Raw genomic sequence first — 17,852 nt, forward strand, 5'->3', positions numbered from 1 at the left:
GTTGGAAATCAGGTATAAAGGGATAGAAGATACAGCAAGTGACCCCATTGCCCACTATGGGGGGTAAAAAAAAAAACACCCAGCTGAAAGCGGGTATTCGAGCAGGTCAAAGGTGGGTTAACTGCTTTACTTTACTGAAAATGTTGCTGTTTCCTCCGACATTAATGAGCAGGTTTGCTGTGGTCGTCCACAAACTGCATCCAACAAAGCAAATCAAGAACAAATTGACAAACTTAACCAAGCCAATTGTCAGATAAAACAATCTGAAATTTCACAAAGGCTTAGAATTTCATAGAGAAGAGTTGGATATATATCGTTCGAGAAACTCTGGGTTACAGAAAAGTATGTGCCTGTTGGATACTGATAATGCTCACACAAACGCATGATTACATTGAAAGAGGGAGCTTTCTTAAAGTCGTAGAACACCCCTTCAAAGAACCAATTTTGCTCCGAGTGAGTTTTTCCTTTTCTTAAAAATTATGAGACACCTCAAGGAGGCAAATTTTGGCAGTGGTGGCGAGGTACAGGTGAAGATGACTCAGTGGTCTCAAGTTTGCCATGTGAATTCCTCTTCAATAATGCAATAACTGGTGCACTGTTGGTGGCTCCTTGTGGATGGGAACAGTGACTATGCTGAGATTTTAAATGATAAACAGAAGGACATACATAAACTAAGCTTTGCTTTGATACCTTTGTCAATTTCGTATCTATTATAGTTTTGAAAATACAAAAGCTGCATCAAGACTTTTCAATCTACCCTTGAATTAGTAGCAGAAGTGGTAGTAGTAGTTTAACCTTTAACATGATAAGAAATATGAACTTTGAGAAATTTTCAGTGTTAAGAAATTGTATCTATTCTCTATCACAAGGGATAGAATTTAACCTCAAATTCCACATTTTCAGCTATAAGTTCCATTTCCAAGACTTTGTTGATCCTGACATAATACTCCTTTGAGAAAAAGGGTCACATATGTGTACCATCAATTCCACTTTCATATGGCACTGTGAGTTGTATTATGACACAATATCTGTCTCACTTCCTGATAGCAAAAGACTCAAGAAGATAACACCAACTGTCTCATTCCAGACAAAAGACACATAGAATGGATAATAGATAAAGATGAATAAAAAGCAAATGACTTCCTCATCTAAAAGGGAAGTCACAAAGCTACCACCCACCAATACAGAACTTAATACAAAATAACCCCATTTGTATGAACATCTGGTGCTCTACAACGTGAGCTCCAGGGTCCTAAAATGATGAAAAGATGTTTTACTGCATCCCTTTCTACATTACTAGTTTCAGAAAACTAAATAAAATACTTGTCAATGACTTTTTTTTAAAAATCATGTTTATTGCAATTACAAATCATAAAATATCAAACTATTAGAAAGAAATAACCTCAATACAATAGTGTTTACTTTTGGCATTTTTCTGATGCACCTCAAATTGTTTGAATAGTTCCTGTAACTTGCCTTGCATTTCTTTACTTTCCACTTGAAGTTCAGACTGAAAGAAAGTGAAAATGAAAAAAGAGATGAAGACTAATCACTCGATATTTTAAAATTAGAGAATATTTTGATGGGTTTATGCTGAAATCAGCAATTATGATTGAGAACACGACTAAAAAAAGTCACAAACTTATTACAACATTTTATCTCAAAATCACTCCATTTAGACAACTTGACCATTCTTAATGCCAGCTTTATCCTACAAAATGAATGACATCCTTATGTAGTAGGATTTTGTCAAGCAACTCTCCTCCCAATTAAGCAGTATCCAAATTATTGGGTTACATTGTCGATATCAATAATATGACAATAAAATACTACCAATATGTAATGTTTTACAAGGTAGAAAACATCATATCTTCATAAATAGACACATCTATCAATTTGAGCTCTCTTCCAGGCAGAGCCTATACGGTATCGAATGCTCTCATTCTAATTCTACAATACAAAGCAATGTGAAAGGGGATAAATGAGAGCAATATATAGAACCCTCCATGGTTCCCACAATTTTAGGAGAAAAAAAATTCCAGACCCACAAACTCCATGATAGAAGGAAAAACTATCAAATTCTAAAAAGGAATTCAGATGTCATATAACGGGCTAACTGGTGTGGTGGTGGTGGTTATTTTGACGATGAAGATGATGATGATAATGTGGTGGTGGTTGCAGTAGTGATGGTCATAATATTGTGGTGGTAGTGGTGGTAGTTGTAGCAGTGGTGGTAGTGATGATGTTGTGGTGGTGGTAGTGATGATGATGTTGATGGGATGGTGGTTGTAGTAGTAGTGATGGTAGTGATTATGATGTCTTGATGGTGGTGGTAGTTGTAGCAGTCAAGGTAGAGATATAATGGTGATGTGGTGATGATGGTAGTGGTGGTAATGATGATGACAAAATGTTAAAGTAGTGGTGGTAGAGATGATGATATGGTTGGAGAGGCTGTAGTAATGGTAGCAGTGATGACGGTGATGTGGTGGTGGTGACAGTAGTTATGATGATGCTGTCGTGGTGGTGGTTGCAGTTGTGGTAGTAGTGATGATGTGGTTGAGGAGGTTGTCGCTGTGGTGGTGGTGAATATTATATGATGATGTAGTGGTGGTGGTAGTGATGATGATGTGGGAGGGGATGTTATAGTAATGGTAGTAATGATGATAACAATGAGGTGGAGGTGGTGGTAGTTATTGCAGGAGCAGTAGCATTTTTCTTTGATTTTTCTGAGCCACCTGTGGCCTGTGACTAACCCTTTTGCAAAGCAGACTCAGTGAAAATGAGAGATGGGCATGTTGCAACCTGGAGACTATGTTGTGACACGCCAGGTTTGCTTTGCTCACAAATGGACACATGTGTAGTGTTGTGGTTATGCGAGCAAGCATATATTAACAAGAACGTTAATGATCAAGTAAAACAAAAAAAGTAGACCTGAACAAATTCCCAACCATTTCCAGACCCATGTACCAAAATGAGTGAATTCTTGACTCTTTCCCAACTCGGGAAGAAAATGATCATATCTCTGACCTTTTCCCTGGTTTCCCGACCTTGTGGGAACCCTGACCCCGCACACATAGGAGGTCAAAATTTCCCAGCCATTCCACCCATAGCTGTTTAGGTTATGAACTGTTGTTCTTGGTTGTTTAAAAGGAAAATGGCTGCAAATGACCCAATATAAGGGTCTCATATATTCTCATATATGCTATATCTAATAGAACTGATGAAAAGCTTACCATAAGAGAAACACTTTCTTTAAGAGAATTCAGAATGGATATGGAATCCTCTGCTATAAGTAGCTGTCTATAATGGCTGTCTATCAAGGCATTGAGCCAGTCAATGATCTAAAGAGAAGAGAAATAATTAACAAATTTATTTTCTTACAAGTAATCATAAATCCTCAATCCTCAAGTTGAGAGAAACGTTTTGTGCATGTCCAGAAATAAGAGGAAATGCTATTGGACATAGTGGCAGATAGAGTAAAAAAAAAAGAAAAGAAAAAAAAGCTGTTCTTTGTTATGGTAAATGACCAATAGATGTACCCATCAAAACAAAGATGTTTCATTTAAAACCTTCATTTGCTCTATGCACTTAAGCCATACATCAACAATTCTTTTGCTGTTGTCTGTTATTCAGTGCTTCATAGTACAGCACTCGAAACATCTAAAGTCATATGGAGGCTGGCTGATGTGTATATAACACATCTTATCTTCTTAAATGAAATTAAGAGACTATCATGTGTTGAATATCAACTAAAACCACATCCAATTCTAAACTTAATAAAGTTGTGTTTTTTTTCTTCTTTTAACGCTGAAAACTCAAAAAGTTGTATCCTTGGTTATGGCACTATCTCACATCAATTAAGTGTGAATGAGAGAAAGCCAGGTACTGGTACAAAAAGGATACTGTTTGAAACGAAATTTGGTTTTGTATAGCCGGCTGAGGAAGGGGGGAATTAATACAGCACTGTGAAGCACAAAGAACATGAGCAATAATAACGTTCATTTTTATCTATTCATGTCTATTTCAACAAAAATGGTTAATTAAAGGAATAGACCATCCTGATCAGGTATCTCAATAGCTCAGTGGTCGAGCACTTACCTCACAAATAAGGGGAAATTTATCAATCCCATATCTATTTTTCTTTCTGACCCTTCTGACACCCTACAGTGATCGGGAAGTTGGTTCTGATAGATCTAGAGAAAAGTAATAGGTGACAGACCAGCAACCTATCCAAAGGATAGAAAGCAACCACTGCTGTCTGTTTAACACTACATAAAACGTGATAAACTTCAGCTTAGGGACAGAAGGCATATCATCCTGCTCAGATCATTGGCTTTATCTTTTTCTTATTGGGGGGGGGGGGGGGGGGGGGGGGGGGGGGAAGAAAACAATTACCTGTTCAAAAGAAGGCATGATATGGTGAGGCTGTTTTTCTGTTGTGTGGGGGCAACACAGTAAAAAATGTAAATATCTGGTCAATTCCTGTGAATGTATATCAAAGAAATAAATAAATTCAAAATACTAACATGTCTTTTGACTATACTGATTATGGTGCAAAAAGGATGGATTTTTGCATTATTATTCGATCATCTAAAGAAGAAACAAAATTCTAAAAAGAGGAAGTTTACAGTTCTATATCATAAATATCTCTTAAAATCAAATTTCACGTCCACAGGTCTGGGCTGTTCATAGGATCAAGGTCGTGGGCCAGTTTCAGTTCAAAGCCCACCCCTTTGATTTTCTAAGTGCATTCAAATAGGGGCAATCCAGACTTTGTTAAATGCACACAGATATTTGATACCCCATACATCAGTTCTCTTATTTTCAGATAAAGTCAGCCTGCTTAAATCCAACAAACCTCTATCATCTAAAGCTGTTTACTTTAAGTGGACTACACTTGGGAGTCAAGTGGAAGCCGATTAATTTAACACTCAGTTAAAGCATAAATATGATCTTTGAACATTTAGAATGCAAAATATAGTAAGATGCTAAATTTTATGCACCATATATGGAAAAGATTTCAACACAACAAAATGACATTTTCCATAGGTTTCAAATAAAAGCTTTGTGCAAGATAGCATGATGTGAAAAACTTTTAACAATACAAAATAGAGGGCCATGACCTAAGATCCACAGTCATTATAGTGTAATTAACATAAAGTAAAAATAGGTACCTACCAATACATAATCGAATGCCATCACTCTTACTTCTTCCTGTAAAAACTGGGGGCTAAATTTCTGTTGAAGCATTTTATTTCTGATTAAATTGTCAAGGTTTTTACTGATTAAGTCATAATAAGACCAGTTTGGAAGTTTAATCAAAATCATATCTCAGTTCCAAATTCATTAAAAAAAATTTTTATTATATACATTTTAATACCAAATCAATATATTAAAAAATGATTTTTTTTAAAAAGAGCTTTACAACTGAGTGAAACTCAAGGAAATTTTGGAAATGCGACAAATACTCTAGTTGTTGCAATAGTAATTTTACATAAGAATATGTTTACACTGATCAATGCTATTACAAAATACAGCCGCACACATTTCACCATATTTATTGATAATCATGGAATGTAACCCTAATGAATCTTGATCATGAATTATGAGCTATTGTCTATTCCATCTATTCCCCTTTGATATTTTGAAAAGTTTTCATTTTATCACCATATGCATTAGAAATTTAGACATGCAGAACAAAATTTAAGGTTATTATCAGGAAGATGGACACATGTATATATGGAGAAAAGCGACCATTCAGAGATTTTTCTCATTTTGTCCACATCCATTCCTAATGTTTTAAAAGGTTTAACAGCACTTGCGACACATTTAGGTCATTTCAGTACCAATAAAAAGGGGGAAACAGGAATAGTAAAAAAAACAACTTCTAGTTGACAATTAAAACAAAGGGGAATGGTACAAAAAGAACAGAGACGTAGATTCCAGGAGCATACTATCATTGTGCATAGTTTGAGATCACCTAAAAGTCTCATCCAGACGCAAGCGCAGGATTCCACTAAGAGGAACACACTCAAATGCATACATTATATATTTAAGAAACAAATATTTTAATACTTAACAGTAAGATGATTTACAAGGAAATAAATATCAGCTTCCAAAATTTAACTATACATTTGATTGTTTCCCTCCTAGTCAAGGACAAATACAGAAAGCAAGATGGAAAACAGATATAGGGGGATAGAAAGAAGACATAGTAAGTAGTAAGTGCATCCCTGCCCCCTATAGAGGACAGGAACCCCACCCAGCAAGTCTATTTTTTAAATCAAAACGAGTGCAACTTAAAACATATCTAGAAATGATACAGCTACACAATGTTGTTTGTAGTCATTTTGAGTAAATAATAGAGATGGACAGAAAGCAAATTCACTCTAATTCTAAGCCCATTTAATTTCATTACGAGCTATATATTCCTTTTTATAATTCATATTTTGATAATTTTCACTATGGTGATCTCGACATTACTTTTAAAAATCAAGAAATAAAATTACAAAAAAATAAAGGATACAAAGAGTAACACTTATAAATGCCAAATGGCAATTCTTTTTCATCTATCACAGATTGGTTCCATGGAAAGCTCTTGTATAAAGTGAGCTTTGGTTGCTTGACAGCCTTTTCCATTTCTTTATCAGTGGCCCTGGTGAAGAAATAATACTTATTATAAAAAAGAGTACAAAACAATCAAAAGTACAATAAAAATTGTAACTAAAACCACATATTCATATATTCTTCACCTAAGGGTTTGGCCAGTCTGGCAGCGTGATTCATATTATTGTGGGGGAAAAAAATAACAAGTCCCCTATATGGCCATGTCAATTATGTAGACAACCTTTAATGCTCTAAGCCTACCCTTTGATGTCTACAGCCGCACAAGGGTCCCTGATGACCAAGCCCCATACAGGAACAATTTCAGAGTTCTTGAGATTCTTGAACACTCAATCATTGGACATTCTGACAGCAAACATGACAACAGCTGCCAGTTAATCCATCATCACTGGCACAGATACTATGAGAGGATAGGATCTGTGGTCATGGATGAAGATTTTCAAGTTTGCGTGTATATGTCTGAGTGCGTGTGAGTGTGTAAGACAGAGAAAAGTAGATCTACAACTGCTATAAAAATGCAAATTGTACCAATAAAATGTGTAGCCAAATGACAACAAAATCATAATTCTAATATTTGTGGACATCTATAAAAATATCTCTTACTTTAGAAAACATTCCACACATTTTACAATGTTTGTCTCCGAGAATTCATCCAACACATCAGGAAGGGTCAACAACTTGGACATATCTCTATCTCGGATGCAGGAGTCAACAACAAGGCGTGTATTCATTCTGTTTAGAAATAATTAGAAAATTGGATAGTGAGGAATTAGCTTCGAAACATTAAACAAAAGTGTGAAAGTGAAAAAAAAAGAGAAGATGGTGCTGGTGATAACAATGCTGAATATAGTGGTGGCATTCATGACGGTGGTGGTTGTGGTAGTTTTAGCTGTGATGGTACTGTTTGATGTTGTGGTGTGGTGTTGAGGGTAGAGGTAAAAGTGAGGAAACAGTGGTGGTGGTAGTAGTACCATAGGTCTTGAGTCATTATTTTTAAAAAAGGAGAAATATTTCACATCTTCAGAGGAATGCACATTTTATCCTAAAAAAGTGGAGCAACATGCCCCCATTGACAATACTGGTAAAATATAAAATTATTAACATACAAATAATATTTTTATAAAAAAGGAAAAAAATTATTAAAGAACTAATAAATATGGATAAGTCCCTTGCAACCAGACTGTTTTCAATGATTTTTGAAGATATATAGATACTAATGAGGGCCTGGAGCCCCTGGCGGAAGAAAACAACTGAGGACTTGAAATAGTTGAAATCAGCTAAATAACGGAATTTTGAGACCCACGAATGGTAGTGATGGTGCTATGTTGCTCATAGCGGTTGAAATGGTACAGTCCACTCCAGATAATCGCAACTCGGTTAATAACAACGTTTGGTTAATCGCAACATTTCCCTAGAAATGGAATTAATTCTATATAAAAGTCACTGGCTAATTGCAGCAAATTTTCTCAAAAAATGGCAAATTCAAGAAATCAATCCAACAAAATATCAAATTTCATCATGGAAGAAATCGTGACAGGTTGAAAAATCGGATTTAATGTGCTACAGTAGTGTGTCACCACTTAATAAGAGACAAAAGAGGGCCGGGCTTTGCTGTTTGGGCCTGTGATGTCATCTTGTGGCCATTAGATAGGAGATGAGGGGACAGGGAATAGTCTTTACAACAGGTAGACAATGACAGTTGTAAATAGAGACTGAACGATATCCTTTGTTTGGGATTGACAACTGTTCACTGTGACCACGAATTTGGTGAGAGCTTTTTGTCTCAAATCATAACTTAACTCTGACTCCTACAAATGATGAGAACAAAAGAGTGTAAATTAATCCAATCTGAATAAGACGTCGACTTGCATCAAAGCTGCTTTTGCTTGACAAAATCTATACAGGACTGCCATATGGTTTTTAATTCATTCATATTGCTCGGTTGACTAAGATCAATGTTTACAACAACTGGTTTAAGTTTACCATATATGTGTAAAATGTTGCAAAAGTGGACTCAACTTCGGTGAATTGCAAATTCGGTTAATCGCAACATTTTCGCTGATCCCAAGGTGTTGCGATTATCCAGAGTGGACTGTAGTAGTAATGATGCTGAGCAGATCTAAATGATATTATTATTATATATGTCCTTTTTAAAAATAAACTGACACAGATTTGGGCAGATAAAAATCTATTTGTGACTTTTTCGAGTGAACGTCTTTTGTTGAAAGTACCTCTCTAAACTATTTTTTCTTTCAAATAACTGTAATTTGTGCTAAAAGTTGTACAGGATTAACAAATTTGAAAGATCTAGCTTGATTATAAAATAGTTAAAGCCCCTAAAAAATGGGCCCTCGAGCAAATTTGATTTCGACACGTTTTGAAACAAAATTTCAAAACATTGTAAAAAATTCAAATACCCATATTATGAACTGAAAATTTGGCTTTCATATCTCATAGGTATCTTCAATTGAGCCAGATTTGAGGAAAATCAAAAGGGGTGTGGAATGGCCCAGGGCTCAGAGTAGTATTAATATCAATAATATAATTCTGGGGCAATAACATCACTTCATGGCCCTAACATTACTCCATGGCTGTCAGGGTACATACGTCCCTGGTACTTGTTGGCAATTGGCATTGGTTACAAATTACTACTTACGACTCACGGCCGCCACGGCTCCGTGGTATCTAGTCGCAGTTGACGATTTGTCAATTGTCAAGGTCCTTGGCCGATGTGCGCCTATTTGCATGTCTGATAACCCATTTGGGAAGCCTTCCAAAAGCTCCTAGTGCTAAGGGAAACAACTCAACTCAAATATTCCCTCAACTAACCCTAAGAAAAAATCAAAACTACTACCTTTAACTAACCTTAATAGGAAAACAAACACCCTATCAACTTTACTAAGACTTATAATAACTAACTCTAATAGACAAAAAAAATCCTCCGACCTTGAGCTAACCACCCTAATAATAATGGTGGCGTTTTTATGCACCTCCATTGGAGGTGATGGTAAATTAATGAAAATGTTGCTGCTGCATATGTCCATGAGGTTTAAATTGCTTTAGATTGTAGTTGTAGTTTAGCATGCTGCTTAGTGATTACCGATGTACGTTTATACAATGATAATAAATTAGAGAATAATAACAATAATTTTAAAAATCAAAAGTAAAAAGAAACATGGCACACAATCTACTGATCTCAAATTACTCAAATAAACAAATTATTTTAGAAAATTAAAATCGAAGTTTTTTAAAAACATGATAAAAAGTTTTTGAAAAAGAAATAAACGAACAAAAATGGTGTATTTCTCAATAAATTAAACTTAAAAATAAAAATTGTCTTCAATGGGAATCGAACCCAGTACTTTCAAGGTTAGAGTATGACAGCTTGTCCACTGCGCTACGGAGTCACCTGACTGTTCGTCACATTTAATAAGGTCTTTCTAAAACATTATTTTACCTCCATTTAATGCAACTTCTATTTTCTGGTTTTATATTTCGATTTTTTAAATTATTATTATTTTTATATAAAATTTATTAACAAAAACATCCTACAGATGTCACAATAATAACTTTCCCCATGTCCAAATACAGAAACACAATATCGCTGATGAAATTGGGTGGGATGCGCATGCGTGACGGAGGTGTATAAAAACGATCCGTTAAGATACACCGTCAACAGAGGTGCATTAAAAACACTACGAATAATAATAGAAAGAAAAAAAACTAGGACTGCTTTGCACTGCACTAACTTTCAATCCAATACTTCAAAAATCAAACTGGCGGCGAGAATCAAAACAATGGTCAAATTAGGAAATTTTAAACAAGGTTTGTTCTAGAGCTTTTAAAATGCTTCTATATGATTATGATGATAAATTGAATAAATAAATAAAAATAAAACACATGACAAAAGATCCACGGTGAAAATACAAATTGAAAGAAATGCTTGCGCTAACTAGGACCTAGGAGTAGGAGCTTTCGGAATTTCTCTCACCCAATTCATTATGGGCTCATTGTTGTAATGGAAATCTCAAGAAATAACGCCATATACTGTTCATTACAGTTTCATTTACTCTTTTACAATTACAATGTTCTAGAGAGTGTTAGTGAGTTAGTGTTAGACGTCTAGACTTAGACTCAACAAACTTAGTAGAGAGGCCCATGCCATAGCCATAGTCATAGGCTAAAGTAGAGGATGTCAGACTTGCATTACATGTCGTCCTTGGCAATGGACGCTACCATATAGTATATCCTTAACCCTCACGTCATTGTATCCTCTACAACTAAATCTGGATTAGATTACAAACCTTGCAACTTTGAAAAATGTTACCAAAACATTTGATCTGAAAAAATACAATGTTTTCAAAGAAACAGTATGAGTTTTTTTTTAGAGTAATGGGTACTAATCAATAGTGATATTAGGAATTATCGATACTTGGAACTTTATTTTAGGTAACTGATTGTATGGTAATAGGTACATCAAGGAATTTACCCAATGGAAAAAAAAATAATTTTTATTCTCTGTTGTCTTCTGGCACTTTTCTATTCACTTCATATCTTGTTGTTACCAACATAAGTGCCTGCTCCACTCGCTTTTCTGAATTAAAATTCACCCCATACACCGGAGCATACTCAATGTCTCAATCGTTTCTATGTTATATGTTTGTGTTGAGAATATTGGCTATTAAGCTTAACTGCTGGTCAAAATTATTCGCGATGGTGGTGTACGAACGAATCGGCGATCTCAAGAAGTGGGTGAGAGAGGGATCTAGTAATGACTTTGAGTTTGAAACGAATATTTTGTGTTCGTGGATAGCTCACACGGTAGAGCCACGCTCTCACCTGCCAGGCGGAGTTGTCGTACCAATAAGGTCGCAGGTTCAAACCCCACCACCGCCGCGAAAAAAAAAAAAATAATTTTTATTCTCTGTTGTCTTCTGGCACTTTTCTATTCACTTCATATCTTGTTGTTACCAACATAAGTGCCTGCTCCACTCGCTTTTCTGAATTAAAATTCACCCCATACACCGGAGCATACTCAATGTCTCAATCGTTTCTATGTTATATGTTTGTGTTGAGAATATTGGCTATTAAGCTTAACTGCTGGTCAAAATTATTCGCGATGGTGGTGTACGAACGAATCGGCGATCTCAAGAAGTGGGTGAGAGAGGGATCTAGTAATGACTTTGAGTTTGAAACGAATATTTTGTGTTCGTGGATAGCTCACACGGTAGAGCCACGCTCTCACCTGCCAGGCGGAGTTGTCGTACCAATAAGGTCGCAGGTTCAAACCCCACCACCGCCGCGAAAAAAAAATAATTTTTATTCTCTGTTGTCTTCTGGCACTTTTCTATTCACTTCATATCTTGTTGTTACCAACATAAGTGCCTGCTCCACTCGCTTTTCTGAATTAAAATTCACCCCATACACCGGAGCATACTCAATGTCTCAATCGTTTCTATGTTATATGTTTGTGTTGAGAATATTGGCTATTAAGCTTAACTGCTGGTCAAAATTATTCGCGATGGTGGTGTACGAACGAATCGGCGATCTCAAGAAGTGGGTGAGAGAGGGATCTAGTAATGACTTTGAGTTTGAAACGAATATTTTGTGTTCGTGGATAGCTCACACGGTAGAGCCACGCTCTCACCTGCCAGGCGGAGTTGTCGTACCAATAAGGTCGCAGGTTCAAACCCCACCACCGCCGCGAAAAAAAAAATAATTTTTATTCTCTGTTGTCTTCTGGCACTTTTCTATTCACTTCATATCTTGTTGTTACCAACATAAGTGCCTGCTCCACTCGCTTTTCTGAATTAAAATTCACCCCATACACCGGAGCATACTCAATGTCTCAATCGTTTCTATGTTATATGTTTGTGTTGAGAATATTGGCTATTAAGCTTAACTGCTGGTCAAAATTATTCGCGATGGTGGTGTACGAACGAATCGGCGATCTCAAGAAGTGGGTGAGAGAGGGATCTAGTAATGACTTTGAGTTTGAAACGAATATTTTGTGTTCGTGGATAGCTCACACGGTAGAGCCACGCTCTCACCTGCCAGGCGGAGTTGTCGTACCAATAAGGTCGCAGGTTCAAACCCCACCACCGCCGCGAAAAAAAAAATAATTTTTATTCTCTGTTGTCTTCTGGCACTTTTCTATTCACTTCATATCTTGTTGTTACCAACATAAGTGCCTGCTCCACTCGCTTTTCTGAATTAAAATTCACCCCATACACCGGAGCATACTCAATGTCTCAATCGTTTCTATGTTATATGTTTGTGTTGAGAATATTGGCTATTAAGCTTAACTGCTGGTCAAAATTATTCGCGATGGTGGTGTACGAACGAATCGGCGATCTCAAGAAGTGGGTGAGAGAGGGATCTAGTAATGACTTTGAGTTTGAAACGAATATTTTGTGTTCGTGGATAGCTCACACGGTAGAGCCACGCTCTCACCTGCCAGGCGGAGTTGTCGTACCAATAAGGTCGCAGGTTCAAACCCCACCACCGCCGCGAAAATAAAAATAATTTTTATTCTCTGTTGTCTTCTGGCACTTTTCTATTCACTTCATATCTTGTTGTTACCAACATAAGTGCCTGCTCCACTCGCTTTTCTGAATTAAAATTCACCCCATACACCGGAGCATACTCAATGTCTCAATCGTTTCTATGTTATATGTTTGTGTTGAGAATATTGGCTATTAAGCTTAACTGCTGGTCAAAATTATTCGCGATGGTGGTGTACGAACGAATCGGCGATCTCAAGAAGTGGGTGAGAGAGGGATCTAGTAATGACTTTGAGTTTGAAACGAATATTTTGTGTTCGTGGATAGCTCACACGGTAGAGCCACGCTCTCACCTGCCAGGCGGAGTTGTCGTACCAATAAGGTCGCAGGTTCAAACCCCACCACCGCCGCGGAAAAAAAAAAATAATTTTTATTCTCTGTTGTCTTCTGGCACTTTTCTATTCACTTCATATCTTGTTGTTTACCAACATAAGTGCCTGCTCCACTCGCTTTTCTGAATTAAAATTCACCCCATACACCGGAGCATACTCAATGTCTCAATCGTTTCTATGTTATATGTTTGTGTTGAGAATATTGGCTATTAAGCTTAACTGCTGGTCAAAATTATTCGCGATGGTGGTGTACGAACGAATCGGCGATCTCAAGAAGTGGGTGAGAGAGGGATCTAGTAATGACTTTGAGTTTGAAACGAATATTTTGTGTTCGTGGATAGCTCACACGGTAGAGCCACGCTCTCACCTGCCAGGCGGAGTTGTCGTACCAATAAGGTCGCAGGTTCAAACCCCACCACCGCCGCGGAAAAAAAAAAATAATTTTTATTCTCTGTTGTCTTCTGGCACTTTTCTATTCACTTCATATCTTGTTGTTACCAATGGAAACCGTACGGTGCTCTTATTAGCTAGCCAACCAGCGGCCTCGATGAGAAAACCATCCGCCATTTTGACTTGGGCTGGGAATTGCGTTACTATAGTAAACAAGAGCTGGTCGGCCGTTCATGAAATCAAAGAAAATAACTTCCTGCTCGCTCGTTTAACTCAAAATTATTCAAAACGATGTCTCTAAAATATATAAATGTGACTTCTTAAGGTTTTCTTCACGGTCAAAACCACACCACATTCTATTAATGATTACGTCCTAGGCAAAAAGGAATATTGACAGGTCGACCTAGAGTTGAACTCGTCAGACGACAAATATCAATGCGAAGGTGTAGAGAGAGTCAAGCTCTTGTTTGTCTTGTCCTGTTCTATATAGAGAAAACGATACACAGTATAGCCTCGTGTGTGAGCGGTTGCGTGTCATAGTCATGTTTTAAAATTGTTTCTGTTGTTTATGTGTTTAGTGGTGACTCCCTCACACTCACTGCAATAGACAAAGAAAGGAATGACACGCACCTGGAACACAACAAGCAGGATCCAATCCATGCCATTCAGCGAAGTAGCCAAGTCACTCTATTCCGCCTCCGAACAGGACACAATAGACTAAGAGGACATATGTTTACAAAGCTAGGTATTGGAACAACCCCTTATTGCCCATGTGGAACCGACCATGAAACCACTTTACATGTGCTTATGGATTGCCCATTATACAACGTGCAACGTTCGAACCACTGGGTCACCCCTACAACACTCAACACAAAGCTCTATGGTGAGGCTGAGGACCTAAAGCGGACCACAGACTTCATAGCAGATATCGGACTGCAGCCATAGATGTCCATCAGAGGAACGAAGAAGAAGAAGAAGAAGATACCACTCGTAGAAATTTCAATGCCAAAGAGGAATTCCCGCAAACAAGAAAAGGGAATTGGGATGGTATTTGGCATACATATTGTATAGTATCTAGTTCTAAATAGATAACTGACTAGAATTATATTTTGATATATAAACACGAGGCCAAATACAATTTCGAAGTTTCCTTATTTCAAATGAAGTAAAGCTCCAAAACCCAATGGTAGTGATTGTGGTACTGGTGGTAGTGAGGATGATGTGGTGTTGGTGATTGTAGTAGTAGTGGTATTGATGATGATGTGGTGGTGGTGATTGTAGTTGTAGTAGTAGTGATAGTGATGATGATGTGGTGGTGGTTGTTGCTGTTGTAGTGGTCGTGATGATGATGTGGTGGTGGTGGTTGTAATAGTGGTGGTAGTGATTATGTAGTAGTAGTGGTAGTAATGATGATGGAGTGGTGGTGGTTGTAGTAGTGATGATGATGTGGTTGTGGTGTAGTGGTAATGATAATGATGTAGTGGTGGTGGTTGTAGTAGTTGTGGTAGTATTGAAGTGGTGATGGTGGTTGTAGTAGTAGATAGTGACTGAAGATGTGGTGGTTTGGAAAACACATTATACGTTATTATAATACATGGTTACACACATTCTCTAACTTCATTTTTTGACAGCTTTATTGTGGCGTAAATATACGCAACAGTTCTGAACCATTTTATTGTGGATTTGATATTGTTTGTTGTTTTTCTTGTGTCGTTATGTTGACATAGAGACCGAATGAATGGTAATGCTTACATTCCCAGCCAACAATAAAATGGCGCTGAATGCTTTCATTGGTGGATACTTTTTAGGCTCATTACGTATTTTCATTCGTTTAATTCTATGAGGTACATGTAATGATAATAATGATAATAATAATAATAACAATAATAATAATAATAATAATAATAATAATAATAATAATAATAATAATAATAATAATAATAATAATAATAATAATAATAATAATAATAATAATAATAATAATAATAAGTGCCCTAGGTGAAATCTGTTAGGTTTATGATGTGATTAAAAAAAAAAAAAACCAACTCAGTCTCCTTGTTAAAGGGATAATATCAACGTGCACTTATTTGCAGGTCTGGTATAACCCTTATGGGTTCATTGTTGTAATATTATTTTTTAAATGACGCAAGATATTGTCCATTATAACAATGCAAACTGGGCCCATAAGTGGGTTCGGATGTCAGACCTGCAGTTTTGTTTAATTAATGTAATATAAACATAATTGATTGCTTCCTCGTTTATATAAACCAAAACCTTAAATGATTGGTTTTCGAATCGTCTAAGGTGTCAACAAATTGCTTGTCAACGACTCGATGAAAACAACCATTGGCTGCCTTTCAATTAGGCTGTGAAACGTCGTTTCGATAACTGCTGGGGGGTGCAATCTCTGCAGCACAAAACTCTCTTCTTGCACAACTTCTTTGTTAGGTTTAAACAACGAGTAATATCATTGGATTTAGATAAATGACCAATCTTTGGTCTTGTTTTTAAAAATGATATTTGTAAAGGATATAAATAGACCACCATATACGACAATATCTAACGCATTGGCATTGAACCACTTAAGCGAAAAATTGTTGGGTTTTTTTTTAATGAACTAGGTCAAATAGAACGGAGTGAGACGGGGGGGGGGGGGGGGGGGAGGGGGTTGCAGCATTGCAGTACCAGAGGAGCGATCCTTTCTGTCTCTTTAATTATTATTTAAAAGTTACATTTTGATTTCTCCTTTCTCAATAAGTATGCATTAGCGTCTGATGGGGAAAAAACCTGTTAGAACCGCGAAATTATCCCATTTTAGGAACCGTTGCACTATAGCGACGAATAACTGAATTCTACCCTCAAGATTAGGAGCAGAGGTGCCTAGTTCCGTTGCTCTTTCAACGCCTCTTCACGCCGTCTTCACGCCTCGAAGTGTTTAGAGTTTTGAGGCCTTGCCATCGTGAATGGCTATTTCGCTGGGTGTGTCTTTTTTACGAAACCCGCCGAAACCCGCCGAAACCCTGCGAAACCCGCCGAAACCCGCCGAAACCCGCCGAAACCCGACGAAACCCGACGAATCCCGACAAAGTTATGGGAAGTAGGTGGCAGTGGGGAGTGAACCTAGAACTCAGGGAAGTGTACACCATTGGGGAGTGAACCTGGGACTGGGTTTCGGCGGGTTTCGTAAAAAAGAACCAGTGCTTTTTTACGAAACCCGCCGAAACCCGCCGAAACCCGGCGAAACCCGACAATATCCAGCAAAGTTATGGGAAGTAGACAACTGTGGGGAGTGAACCCGAGACTCAGGGAAGTGTACACCAGTCGGGAGTGAACCTGAGACTAAGGTTATCGGCCGGTTTCGGCGGGTTTCGTAAAAAAGAATTAGTGCTTTATTACGAAACCCGCCGAAACCCGACAATATCCGGCAAAGTTATGGGAGTTTGGCAACAGTGGGGGGTGATCCTGGGAGTCAGTGAATTGCACACCAGTGGGGAGTTAACCTTGGACTGTGTAAAAAGGATATCAGTGGGAAATAAACCTGGGACTAAAGGGAGATGGATACCATTGAAAGTTGAAGCCGGATATGGGAGTTGAGTACCAGAGGAGAATGAACCTGACACTATAGAAGGTGGGCGCCAGTGGGGAGTGAACCTGGGACTCAGGGAATTGCACACCAGTGGGGAGTTAACCTGGGACTGTGTAAAAATGATATCAGTGGGAAATAAACCTGGGACTAAAGGGAGATGGATACCATTGAAAGTTGAAGCCGGATGTGGGAGTTGAGTACCAGAGGAGAATGAACCTGACACTATAGGAGATGGGCGCCAGTGTGGAGTGAACCTGGGACTATGTAAACAGGATATCAGTGGGAAATAAACCTGGGACTAAAGGGAGATGGATACCATTGAAAGTTGAAGCCGGATATGAGAGCTTGGTACCAGAG

General features: G+C 37.6%; 1 protein-coding gene across 3 annotated transcripts; it reads right to left on the reverse strand.

Moving 5' to 3' along the window:
- Positions 1-1,330: 1,330 nt before the first annotated feature.
- On the reverse strand, positions 1,331-11,030 carry LOC144973278 (nucleolar protein 11-like). Of its 3 annotated transcripts, none has more exons than XM_078915531.1 (7): positions 10,929-11,030; positions 7,228-7,356; positions 6,527-6,655; positions 5,179-5,257; positions 4,396-4,482; positions 3,234-3,341; positions 1,331-1,510 (listed from the first exon to the last, which is right to left on the reverse strand). In XM_078915531.1, exons 2-7 carry the CDS (start codon positions 7,353-7,355, stop codon positions 1,388-1,390), a joined length of 654 nt encoding a protein of 217 aa, XP_078771657.1. In that variant the 5' UTR covers position 7,356; positions 10,929-11,030; the 3' UTR covers positions 1,331-1,387. The 3 variants fall into 3 exon arrangements, with proteins under 3 accessions (XP_078771657.1, XP_078771656.1, XP_078771658.1); XM_078915530.1 differs by lacking the exon at positions 10,929-11,030 and adding an exon at positions 10,768-10,866; XM_078915532.1 differs by lacking the exon at positions 10,929-11,030 and adding an exon at positions 9,281-9,421.
- Between the last annotated feature and the right edge of the window lie 6,822 nt (positions 11,031-17,852).

The sequence above is a fragment of the Berghia stephanieae genome, chromosome 5, assembly GCF_034508935.2.
Source record: "Berghia stephanieae isolate SIO BIC M18660-M18661 chromosome 5, UCSD_Bste_1.3, whole genome shotgun sequence".
NCBI lineage: Eukaryota > Metazoa > Mollusca > Gastropoda > Nudibranchia > Aeolidiidae > Berghia > Berghia stephanieae.